At 36.8% G+C, this 13,036-nt stretch overlaps 1 protein-coding gene across 2 annotated transcripts in view; it reads right to left on the minus strand.

Annotated features, from left to right (window-relative positions):
- The window catches only part of LOC306874418 (dolichyl-diphosphooligosaccharide--protein glycosyltransferase subunit TUSC3), an 82,951-nt gene that overhangs the window by 49,374 nt on the left and 20,541 nt on the right, over window positions 1-13,036 (minus strand). For both annotated transcript variants that reach the window (XM_079424454.1, XM_079424453.1), the window contains exons 2-3: window positions 4,383-4,552; window positions 1,764-1,881 (exon numbers count right to left, since the gene is read on the minus strand). In XM_079424454.1, coding sequence (XP_079280580.1) covers window positions 1,764-1,881; window positions 4,383-4,552 — 288 coding nt within the window. The remainder of the gene's footprint in view (window positions 1-1,763; window positions 1,882-4,382; window positions 4,553-13,036) is intronic.

The following is a 13,036-nucleotide window of genomic DNA, read 5'->3' on the forward strand; positions in this document are numbered from 1 at the left end:
CTACACCTACTGATCTTTTGATTTCATCACTTTTTTACAGCTATGAAGAACAATTTGTAGATACTGAAGTATGTTATTTGTGTGGAAATGTTCACTATAATAATTTTGGTAACACTTTAGTATAGGGACCAATTCTCACTATTAACTAGTTGCTTATTAACATGCCTATAATTAACATATCGGCTGTTTATTAGTACTTATAAAGCTTACTTGCATTCAGCCATTCTATATGCCTGTCTGTGTGTTTGTTCGTGTGTGTGTGTTTATATCCTAATTAGCATAGAGATCACTTGCATGGTTTTGACATGAATTTTCACATTTTCAAAGTGAATTTAAAACATCTTAATACTTTAAAGCAGGGGTCTCCAACCCTGCTCATGGGGAGCTACCATCCTGCAGATTTCAGCTCCAACCCCAATCAAACACACCTGAACCAGCTAATCAAGGTCTTCAGGGCTACTTGATAATTACAGACAGGTGTGTTGCAGCAGGGTTGGAACTGAAGTCTGCAGGACTGTAGCTCTTCCAGGAGCAGGGTTGGAGATCCCTGCTTTAAAGAAATCAAGGATAAGCCTGGAAATCACAACTGTAAGACTTCTTGATATTTCTAGGTTCTCTCTCTGCAGGGACCTTTGCATGAAGCAAATCGCTAGACAGACCTGACAAATCCACAGGGTTCCTACACATTTTTGATTTTAAAATTCCATACTTTTCAAGACTCAAGTTTCCAAACCTCTCGGTAGATTTTCAGACCATATTTAAAGGAATACTCCACCCCAAAATGAAAATTTTGTCATTAATCACTTACCCCTATGTTGTTCCAAACCCGTAAAAACTGTGTTCATCTTCGGAACACAATTTAAGATATTTTGGATGAAATCCGGGAGGCTTGTGACTGTCCCATGGACTGCATAGTAAGGTCCATAAAAGTATGAAAAGCATCGTCAAAATAGTCCATCTGCCATCAGTGGTTCAATCTGAACTTAATGAAGCGACGCAAACACTTTATGCGCAAAGAAAACAAATCAACGTCTTTATTCAACAATTCGTCTCCTCTGGTTCAGCGTAGCACCATTTTGGAGAATATCCGCTGGACACAAGCAGCGTACGCTCTTGTGTGTCAGCCGCGCCACAAGGATACGTCTTCTATGTTTGTTTATGCTTTGATATGAATGAAAACTGCGTATCCGTTATGCGGATGACATATAAGAGCGTACGCTCTTTTATAGGGTCTAGAAAAAAGACTGGTACTGTAAAAAAAGTGTTTAAGATTTGGCTTTCATTGGGGCAATATGCCAACTTAAGGCCTTAGGTCTCTTTAATGCATAGTCTGTGGTAGCCAAGAAACCACACCGCGAAATGGGATGATGGCACAACAGGTGGCCATCTTTGCAAAGATCCTTGAGGGAATGTAATATGGTGCTAAACCCAAAATGCTTATAACCTGCATTTTGCATAATGAAAAAGTCCACAATGAATACTTTCATTCATTTGACGATCACTAAAGAATCACTAAACAGTCGCCATGAAACCTCACTTCTTGTACGATAAATTAATTTATTAAATTCTTAATTTTCTATTATTAAAAAACCAAATAGGGGCAAAAGTCTGGAAAGACATATTTTCCCATACTTTTCCAGACCTGAAAAATACTGAAAATCATACTGAATACCTGAAAAATCAAATTCCATACTTTTCCAAACCCCGTAGGAACCCTGAATCCATCCGGATGAAAGATAAACATAGACAAGTTTAATGTTTACCTGTTGAAAGACATCAGCCCCCTCATCATAATCCACCACCGTGAAGAACAGTTTATTAGAGAAGGCTGAAGAGTATCGCCAGGAGTTAGCCAGCACCTGATATTCCTCATTAGCTTGCCTGTGAAAGAGACATTTTCAGAAGCAGAAAGACAGGTTACTCATTAGAAGAAAGCTAGCAAATAAAAATTATCTGACAAGAAGTGTCATCTCACTATTACGTATTACAGTGATTGCTGTTTATTCCACACTGGGTGGACAGCACAAAGAGAACGAGAAGGGAACAAAAGAAAGACAACACAGTTAATTAGATAGCCGTCCTTCCGCAGACGCAACAAAGATATCCAGCTGCCAGTTCCCGGAAAACTTCACTGTGAGGTCCACCATAAATAAACAAACAAATTAAATTTAAACATTGATGATGCTGGATCAAAAGCACTCACATCACTTCAAGGAGCACTTATTTTTCCCCATATATTCGCGCAGAGAAAACATTTCTTATTTCTATGAGTTGCATGATGCACCTCCAGTACACCACCTTCCATAAAGAACATTCAGATAACCGACACTCACATTTTAGGAATAACTACAGGGATCCCAATCCCTTCTGGATTATGAGATAAGACATCCTATTTTCATAATTGTGACTTTTTCATCGTTCAGAAAACAAATCTTGTCCAAAGAGTGCTAAGCAAACATGCATTTACAGATTAAAAGCGTCCAATTTAAAGACATGATAAATGCATCAATAAACTAAATGTACCCATAAACATAAGCAGGGCACTCTGCAGGTGGTAAAAACAAGTTTAAATATGCATGATTATGCACATTAATATTTCATGTTATGCTGTGTGTCCATTTTCAAAAAGCAAGGGCTGAGCTGATGTTAACTGATCTGTCATTGAGACGTTACCGCAGTCAAAAGTGCTCTGGAGAGCACAGGCCTTCGGGACTATGGTAAAATGGCATTTCAAGAACTCCTTTGGGGAGATGACAAATAGCACAGCACTGACTCGGTAGTTGGAACGAATTATTAAAATGAACATTACGAAATAACTGATATTAAACAAAAATGGCACATCATTTACATGCTGCACTGCATCTTTACCTCAAAGCTCCCTTACGTCAGCAGTGTGAAGCTTCCTTAATAGCAGCATTTCCTGTCCTCCGCAAATGACATTTAAGACCCCCCCCCCATGATATTTAAGATATTTAAAGACTTTTTACAGCTTTCAATTCTGAAAAGTGAATTTATGACATTTTAAAACTTTTATGGACCCTTGGACAACATGCAGGCAGTGAGTTAAAATAAATAAAGCTTTATTTATTTTTTTGGAAATTTGGAAAATATAGTGCTTTGCACACCCGAATCATTTGTCAGTATGTTTGATAAATCCAACATCAACTACAAAACATATAGAAATTTGCACACTACTGAAACTTGTACCATTAGCAAGTTTAATAGTAACTCAGGCAGAGGAAAGTCGATTGGCTGAAACGTTGGCAATACAATTTTGTAATAATGCAAGTTTGATTAGTGTGTCAGATTTATATATTTTTTTAAAGATTAGAGATAATTTAAATAAGACTTCTATGGCAGCTTGCTCCTGCCACAGGATAAAAATTAAAGTTAATTGTAACTTTTTATATCAAAATTGCGAGTTTACATCTCGTACACATATTACGAGATGTAAATTCGCAATTGTGAGAAAAAAAGTTGCAATTAACTTATTTAAATTAACTTATTATTTTTTATCCCATGGTGAAAACAAGATTCCATAGAAACACAAACACACACATAGAATTCAGGGGTCTTGAGATTGTTTTGGGTGCTCAAAAATGGCACAAGGCACGAAACTATGGTTACAGAAATAATCTGTATTAGTATGGCTGTAGTGACATTGCTATATATTTAAAGGGACAACTTTTCAAAGAGGGTTTTACCAAACAGTCAACTGTGGTTACCCGCACCTACAGTATTCAGGACAAAATTATGTATGAGAAAAGAAAACAATTCATTGGGTGTGAGAAAGACAGGGAGAGAGATGGAGGGCAAATAAGGAGGAAAAAACGAGAATATACAAACATGCGATTTGAGTAGACGGCAGATAGTTAAAAAAGCATTAGGGGTCACATCATCGCGATAGGATGACTGGGCGTTTAAAGGTCAATCTGCTTTAAATTAACTTCCTCTATTTTGGTAGCACACATGACCGTTCCAGTCCGTTATCTTTATTCAATAAAGCTGGCAAATGATGTCTGAGAATTCTGAATAGTCTAGTGGGAGTGGTTCACTCTCTGAGGCCTGATATTCAGCTGAGGAACACGACTGTACGAGCACAGAGTCATTTTATCTGACGATTGAAGGATAATGAGGGGAGAGATGGATGTGAGGTGAGTGGATGGAGGCTAAGTAGCTGTCGTGGGATAAATAGATGGGAATGATGTCTGGGGTGGAGGCTGCTTGGGAACAGACAGATGTAGAAGGTTTGCCGGTGGTGCTCTGGGGCAGATCAAATCTTTATCCATGACTGAGTTTACACCTGTTATTATGGTTTTACTTCAGTAAATACAGCAATATAACTGTGGACAGCAACTAAAAGATAAATGTGCTTGTCTCACCTGCAGACAGAGCATTGTCTCTGGGGTTGTAGTGCGGTGAACATCACAATAACGGAATAGTTCCGGGGTGGAGCCTTGACGAACCGCCGGAACTTATCCCCGTTCATACGGATCACGGAACGCCGGGAACTCCACTCCATCATTTGCTCCACCTTCTCTGCTAGCATGTTCTAGAAAAAATATGACGTTGTGTAGGTTCAGATTTTAAGAATCTTTGTGAACATAACACTAAGTTCTCCAAGAAAGAAAAAAACCAAACCAAAAAAAAACCAAACATTAGCCATCATGTCTTTCATAAAACAAACTAACAACAAAGCGTATCAATAGTGACTTCAGGTCAGTTTAAGAAGCTGAACTCGTCTGTAACTGCAAAAGGCAACATCCAATTTCTTTTTTGTTTACAGTCTGAAAAATACATTCTGTAAATGTCACCATAAAGATTGCTTGCTGACGAAAAAACAAACCTGTGGCTAAAGGACATACCAGACAGCATCCTATGAGTTCAATACATTCTCAGGGCAGGAATTATCTCGCGGATTACAGTTAACCATTCCAGGCAGGAACACTCTGCACATGAGATTTCATACGCAATAGATTTTAATAGCTTGTTGCAGTGCTGTTATTGTTAATTAAAAGTAGAACTACAACTTAAACAATAATTAGAAATGGTGTCTTGTCAACTAACAGGAATAAAAATAAAAAAAAAACAAGTACCAAAGCATTATTAAAATGCTGCCTCTGCTGGTACTGTAGCTCACTAGATACTAGGGCTGTATACCTTGGAGAACCTGGCGATACGATACATACCTCGATACACAGGTCACGATTCGATACGTACCTCGATACAGAGCTGTCTCGATACGATTTGATACAATGTGACAAGATTCGATACGATTCAATAAAAATACATGGGCCAGAGCCAATTAGTTAATGCTGAACACATTTACTCAACAAACAGAACTCTGCATTTTTCTTCAATTTATTGAAGACAAAAGTGCATTATAACAAAGTGCATTTTGCTTAAATATTTGCAACTTTAAGTGCTCTGATTAATTGTACACAAATTGTATTAATCTGGAAATTACCACAAGTCAACATTTAACTTTCCAAGGGTACAGTCTGAGCTCACACAAGCACAAAATCTTCTTCTTATTATTCTTAACTTCTTATTAAATCTTCTTATAATTATTTTTTGTGACACCATGTACTGCCATAACATATTTCACTATGAAATCACTTAAATGCTACATCTTGCTTTAACATTTTCCATGAGTTTTTTTGAAACTCGTGGGCGCCGCTGCGCCCCCTAATGGCTGGGCGGAGTATCGATACTAAGGGCTAGAATATCGATACTGTATCTTTTTTTATTATATCGGTATGTATCTAAGAATCGATATTTTGAGCACACCCCTACTAGATACAGATACAGAGTATCAGGTGTCTAGAAAAATCCTATTTGAAAAACAATTTCAAATTAAAAAGTAGAATTTTGCAATGTGTCATGCATGATCTGTATATTTCCCCACTATTTCAAAGCCTTTTGAACATGAAATATTAGCAAGTAGACAAAATGTGAAGGCAGAGAGTGAGTATGCACTAATATTAAGAGCATCCCAAATAAAACTGGACCTCAATTTCTACTTTTCATTCCATCATTATACTAAGAACCAGGTCAGAGAACAGGTGTGACACTGTCTTTACTTCTGTATCCTTGCACAAAGGTGTGGAATTTGAAAAAAATATAAATCAATCAATCGATCAAAGCTTATTTAGGTTATTTATTGCTGTAATCACATTCTTTGGAATAGCGCGCAGTCATTCACAATAACACCATAAACATGTATTAAAAATATTACATATTACACATTAATCTATGTAACAGTGTAATTAAATTGCGAGTACCAAATAACACTAATGAACAACATGCATTTTGTAATTAAATTGTGGGAACATTACAGAAGGTAATGCTATTTTAATGTAAAGTATATTGATGCGTGATGTGTATTAAGTGCTAAAAGTATTAAGGCTCAAGATTGTGTACCCAAAAAACTTAAACCATTTTCATTACTAATTCAATACTGTGATTTAAGTCTTAAATGAACCAGTAATACAACTTCCACTCTTTAGCAGAGATAGAAGACACACACTATCACCTTATTCAAATACAGCCACCCTGTTTCTTCTCTCTTGTTTTCACCTTCTCTCTCTCTTTTTTCTCCATCTCTCTCTACTCATAAGCAATTTGTCCTTTCATATATTTCTGCTCTGCTTTTTTCCTGGAAAAGTTGACAATATATCAGATGTTTTGGCTCTGGGCACTCGTTTGTTTAAAAGGATGACCAGAGTTTGTGAGTGCATGTAAACTCAAGGGCACGTTGCATTATTTAGCTGCATTTGTTGCGGACTGGACAAGACTGACAGAAAGAAGGCAAGTGATGGCTCTGTCAGCGAGTACAAATTAAAACATTGCGCGGAGGTCACCCCAGGCTTGACAAGATAGATGTTTGTTAGGATTGGAAAGGAAGCAGACAAAAAAAGAGCTTTGTTTCAAGCTTATTCATGCAGTTCAACCTCTTCTTGCGCCCTTCTCTGTTTTGCTGGAATATGCTACAAAGTAACACAAGTGGTGGTGTGGGGAGTGAGATAATGTTTTGTGAGAATATAGAACTTAAAAAAAAAAAACTGAGAAATACTCTTTTCTCACAGTTTTGTGATACTAAAGGATGTGACACAACAAGCTAAAGAACTAGCGTTAACAAAAGCCAACTATCCTGCAGAGTTTCACACCATTTCTAAATAAACACAACTGAATCTGTCTTCAAGATTACTAGAAACTCTCAAGGAAGTGTTGGGGCAGGTTGGAGAAAAACTCAAAAAGGAGCAGGACTGAACACCCCTGACCCCTATTTCCCAACCCTGTTCCTGGAGAGACACTTTTTGACATTCTCAGTTTGTGTAAATCCATATGGGGTTCAGAGAATAATTCTTTTCCGCATTAATTTCACACTTGTATAGTACAAATGTTGCTTTGTCTCATAATTACAGTGTATGTTTTTCTTTATCTACCTCAAAATAATGGAATTGTAATGACAAAATGCCCCATAGGTGGCGTACATTGTAACAGAGGAGCATGTTCTAACATTACCATATGACATCTTAACATTTTATCTGATCCAATGAAAAAAAAATAAAAAAAAATAGTGTAAATTATATTGCTAATGTCATATAATAGCATATAGATTAATAATACTGAGGCACATTGTCAGTTTTACAACGTTCCCCATCTGTGCAACTGGAAATTAAAATGTGTTAGTGTCTTCTGCTATAGTTAGCAAAGCATTAAAAAAAACTGATAGCTAAATTAACAGATTAGAGATTAAAATATCAGATTTGTTTTATTTGAAATGAATACTAAAATTCAGTTAATTTAATTCAGCCAGAAATGTACTTTTACTATGGTAAAACACATTCAGCGACATCTTCAAAAGATTTTTGAATTTTGGCACACTTTTTTCTTTATATAGTGTTGATATGGCAACTAGTAAATACCATAAATTTGGTTATGCTAGCATGTGTGGAAATATTTAAACCATGTGTGTTACAACTAACCCCGTGTTAGTTTGTGCCCTGGGCTCCCTTAAAGATTTTGGATGTCGCCCTTATCTGACCAATCCATCTTAGGTCATAGAGTCCAACAAGCCAATGAGCTGTATCAGGTGTTTTTGATTAAGAATAGTTTCTATTGTTGGTTTCCAGGAACAGGGTTGGGAAACACTAGCCTAGGCCGTGCAAAAGCGGGGGCTCATGCAGGTTTCTACAAATACATGGATCCCAATGGAAATGCTGATTAAAAAGTATTTCAGTACAAATAGTGTTTGTGCTGAGCACACACACAGATCTGAACATGTCATTTCTCTTCCTGTCTATTTTGTGAGCTTGTCAGTCTTCTTTAGGGAAATGAGGAAAAAAGGGGTTTCCACCCAAAATGTCCAAACAGCTCTGCTGTCAGTTTAGCTGTCAATCAGACCGGCATTAATGATGTGCTGTGCTGACCACGATGTGAGGAACCAGCCGAGCGTAGAGGAAAAGAGAGGAACGCTGTCCAAACTAAAAATAATAAAACCAAGCCTTTTTCCTCATGTTTGATTCCACTAATATCCTTTCTTTCCTTCCTTCATTCTATTCTTCCGGCTTTTGTTTCATTTTACAAAAAGACTACAACAAAAAAAAACAAGAACCATATCCTTGTTTCCTAGAATAGAAACAGCCAATGGTGTCTAAAAAATAAATCTCACCATTGAGAGCTTTTATTTTAATCATCTCCTGTCTCGCTTTCTCCAGCTCACCTTCAGCAGGTGCTTTGTTTAGGTAATGTGACGGATGTTGTTGACAGCTTGTCCCTAAGGTGGGCCTTGCTGAAGGAGACAAAGCACACTATCTATCCTCGGCATTGTTTGTGTATGTGTGTCTGGTGGAGAGTAGGATTCTGTAAAGTATAGACTGTATTCTTCTAAAAAAAAGACCCTTCTGAGGCATCTTTTTGGATTGATTATCATAAAAAAAAAAAACTGTATAGTTGGGATCCTTGCAAGCAGATATTTCAGAGCGAATTTAGGAATTCAGAAATATAGACTTTTTGATCTAAAATTCAAAGTGATGTGCCACAGATCTTACACTGCCCACAACTAAAAAAAAAAAAAAAAAACACCATATCCGCAGTGAAGTATTGTGGTGGCAGCACCGTGCTGTGGGGCTGGTTTTCATCTGGAGGGACTAGGCATCTCGTTAAATCACAAAGCTAGAATGGATGGTGTGAAAAAGAGAAATACAGCAAGAGGACCTGATGCACTTTCCTGCATCATTTCTCTCAGATTTCAGGGCAAATTAATCTGAAGTTGCATCAAAAACCCAAAGCAATTTCAAAATAATAACATACTGTAAAACAAAAACTGTAGTTGGTTGTTTTACTATGGTGAAAGTTGGCAGCTCCTGGCTGGAAAATCTCAACCCTAAAAAATAAAAATACTAAATTTTATTGTAAAGAAGACCATTAAGTGCACATATGAAGAGTTCAGATGCAAAAGCCTCTAAGTGCCGTCTGAAATTTTCTTTTAAAATGAGTATTTTTATCGGGCTCCTACATTTAGGTTTAGTTATTTCACTTTAATTGCCTAGAAAAGGACCTATACATTGCCATTACAGTAAAATTACTGAACCTTCATACAGTCAACTAGCAGTAAAATCTGGGATCAAAAAATATTCAGACACTTTGACCTGACCATGTTTTGCTTAAGTGTTGTTTCTTTAATTGCTAATGCGACCTTTTTACACCACAGGCTGGACAAAATTAACCATAGCTTGGTAATTGGTTGACCTAAATTGGTATTTTCCAATTGTGCATTTAAATTTAACAGCTGAACAATTGTTGGTTGATTGTAATCCATAACATGCCTTTCTATCAAAGTTATCTGATATTATCAAGATGAATTTGTTCTGACACAGTTTAACTCTTGAGTTCTTGTCATATTTTATTACCATTTTCTAAACTATAGTGAATAAACTGTGATATAATGTGAGAAATGTTGAAGGTTTCTGAATAAAGTTTGGTTTGACTGTATATTGCATATATAGGGGTGAAAGTTTCCATACACACAAATAAAATAAATAAACTGTACAATAAAAAGTATAATCAATATGCAAATCATAAAGTGTACCTTGCAATCAATGCACTTTGAATAACAGTATCAACCAAATGAATTAAAAATACTAAATACTAATAAAAATATCCTTTGTAAACCTGATATATCACCAGTTCTTCCTTACCCTTATAAAACTCTTCAAGAAATCTTAAACAAATTGTTTCTCACCTTGGACACCAATAAGAGACAGCAATACAAAGAGACACATACTTTGACAGACACATCCCAAACAGGTCAGAAAGAAGAACTCTTGAGAATGCTCATTTTCAAAGAGCTTTTTTTAGCTGACTGAGTTCTAAGAACACAAACTTGTGGAGAAAATTCTCCGACACCCTGTCGGCATTCTGACACAGGACATTTAGAAAAAGCCACTCACGCCACAAAGGCCTTGTGTCCTGACAGGTGGTGTTGCCACAGGACCAGACAAGCTACGGGATTACAGCGAGGCTAATTGTTGCTACTGTGACTTCTTCTATAAGCGCTGTCAAGACGGACTGCTGGAGTGAGATAAGAGGGAGACAATGTGGGGTGCAGACTGAGAAGCTGAAAGAAATAATCTTTAACTGTCACTACCTACACCTGACTCTGATATAAGACCATATGCTCATGTACCCATGATCCTGTTCAGCAGGTAAAGGACACTTACTTTCACAACCACTGACAAAAAAGAAAGCAAGTTAGATGTGCCCATCGGCCTGTTGGGGTCCAACAAATTTAATTTACAACATAAATCAAAAATAAATGTAAAACTAAAGGAATGTGGGAAGATGATATTAACCCTTGTGCTGTGCTGAAAATCCTTTACCTAATTTGGTGTCCCCAGTAAGAAATGAATGGCCTTTTAAAAAAGCTTGCCAATCTCTAATTATGGTATATTACATTAGATTCTGGGTTTTTGTCATCTTGTTTTATTTCAGTGTCATTATTTTTGGAACTGACTGCTCATAGGTCTCATTGATATGAGCTTATGCACCTCAATTTTTGAGTGAAAAAAGGCGCATAAGCTCAGCTCAATGGCCTACAACCAGTCAGTTCCAAGAAGAAATACAAAATGCTAATTGAAAAAACAAGTTGATTAAAAACAATGAATCCAATATTTGGTAATAATATAACATAAAAAGCTATTTTTGTTGACTGGTCAATTGTCATCAAGAACACAAGTGTAACAAGGTGGGAAAAAAAATCCAAAACAAGGACATTTTTTTTAATTCAAAAAGAAAGGCTGAGGTGTTCAATGTGAAATTTTTCATGTGAAAAATCATTTGATCATTTCAGTCATTCAATTTCATGTGAAAAACAATTCAGTCTAAAATAACAGTTAAATAGTTAAAATAAATTAAATTACTTTTTTCTTCAGTTGAAGTTTATTAGTGAAGGTTTTTTTTTGTGAGAATCATCCTCCTGCATAAAAAAACTCCCTTAAAATGTAACTGCTTCTCTTTAACTTTATTTCTTTCCTAAATAACTCCTTGCTCCTCTCTTTCTCTCTCTGTAGATCTAGTAGTTTTGTTCGGAGGCCACATACTGCGCTGGGACATCTGTATCCCTGCTGTCATCGAACGAGACTGAGTCTCTCATTAATCTCTCTCTCTATTCACAACACTTACCGTCTGCTTTATTAACCCTCTACACACACACACTTCGCATGACATCGCTCACCAATGCCGCACACACATCCAATACATAATCATCACCTCAGCTCCGCAAGACATGACTCAAAATGTGACTTGTGGTGGTGGTATGAGAATGTGGGCTCATGAATATGCAGAAGATGCAGAACAAATCTGGTGTGAGAGTTTGCCGGGACAGTGGGATGAGATCTATGTTGAATATCAATGAAGGACCCTTTTTAGGGAAGCAGTTGTTGGAGTTTTGTATAAGTTGCTGATCACAGAACCAATTTGCAGATGCTTTATGATGGTCTCAAATTTGGTGGTGGATCCTGATCATAAAGCATCTAAATTTAGTAGATGAAGGCTACTGAATACTAACGGTGATGAAAGAGTGGCGTAGAGAACCGGAGGCCATTTTCCTTCTCTTTTGTTTCCGCAGCATGAGCGGAGGGAATGAAAAGAGGCTGATCATGGCTTTAGAATTCCCTAGTGAATGAGGGCATTTTCACATTGGCATGGAATGAATCCACACACCCATAGAGCCGCATGCTTAGAGAGCACACACACACACGCGGAGGAAATGGTGAGGAGAAATGCAATAAGGAAAGAGGAGTACGATCCCATTCCACTTTGACCAAACCAGTGTGACTGAAGATCAGATCTGTGTGATTACAAACACACAAAACATACACAGGCACACTTTTTCCAAAGGGCTTGTGGTAGGGTCAAAGGCTAAATGAAAATTCAACACGTCGCCTTCCCAGAGAGAGCACAACCCCGTTTCATTCACATGGAAAAAGAGAAAGGGAAAAAGCACCTCTCTCCACTGAGATGTTGTCACAACGTTGGAGGACACAATATCTGACTTTACCACTCCATTGTCCATCAACCCCCCCCCCCCCCCCCCCCCCAAAAAAAAAAAATCTATTAAAGCAGACTATGGTTGCAACAAATGATTTATAAAAGATATAATGATATGATGATTTATAAAGAAGAAAAAGAAATTCACAGTTTTGTTGGTTACACAATTTAAAGCAGTGAAAATGCATTACAATTAAACTAATGTTACTGTTAATTACATATTCTATTATGTCCTGTAAACATTATGCTATAAAGCAAGTGACAAAAAGTCAAAGTCCTCAAAGGAATGCCCATCAACAGTAACAATAATTGGGATAAAAAAAATATTTGTTGTTATTCATAAGATTTAGGTATGAAAACCTCTAATTATATGTGTGTCCTAAATAGAATTAGAGCTTTTATTTCATATAGTTCAAAAGTTTGGGGTTGCAAAAAAAAAAAAACAACAGCCAAAACAGTAATATTGTGAAATATTACAATT

This window comes from Barbus barbus (genome assembly GCF_936440315.1).
Source record: "Barbus barbus genome assembly, chromosome: 8".
Classification (NCBI taxonomy): Eukaryota; Metazoa; Chordata; class Actinopteri; order Cypriniformes; family Cyprinidae; genus Barbus; species Barbus barbus.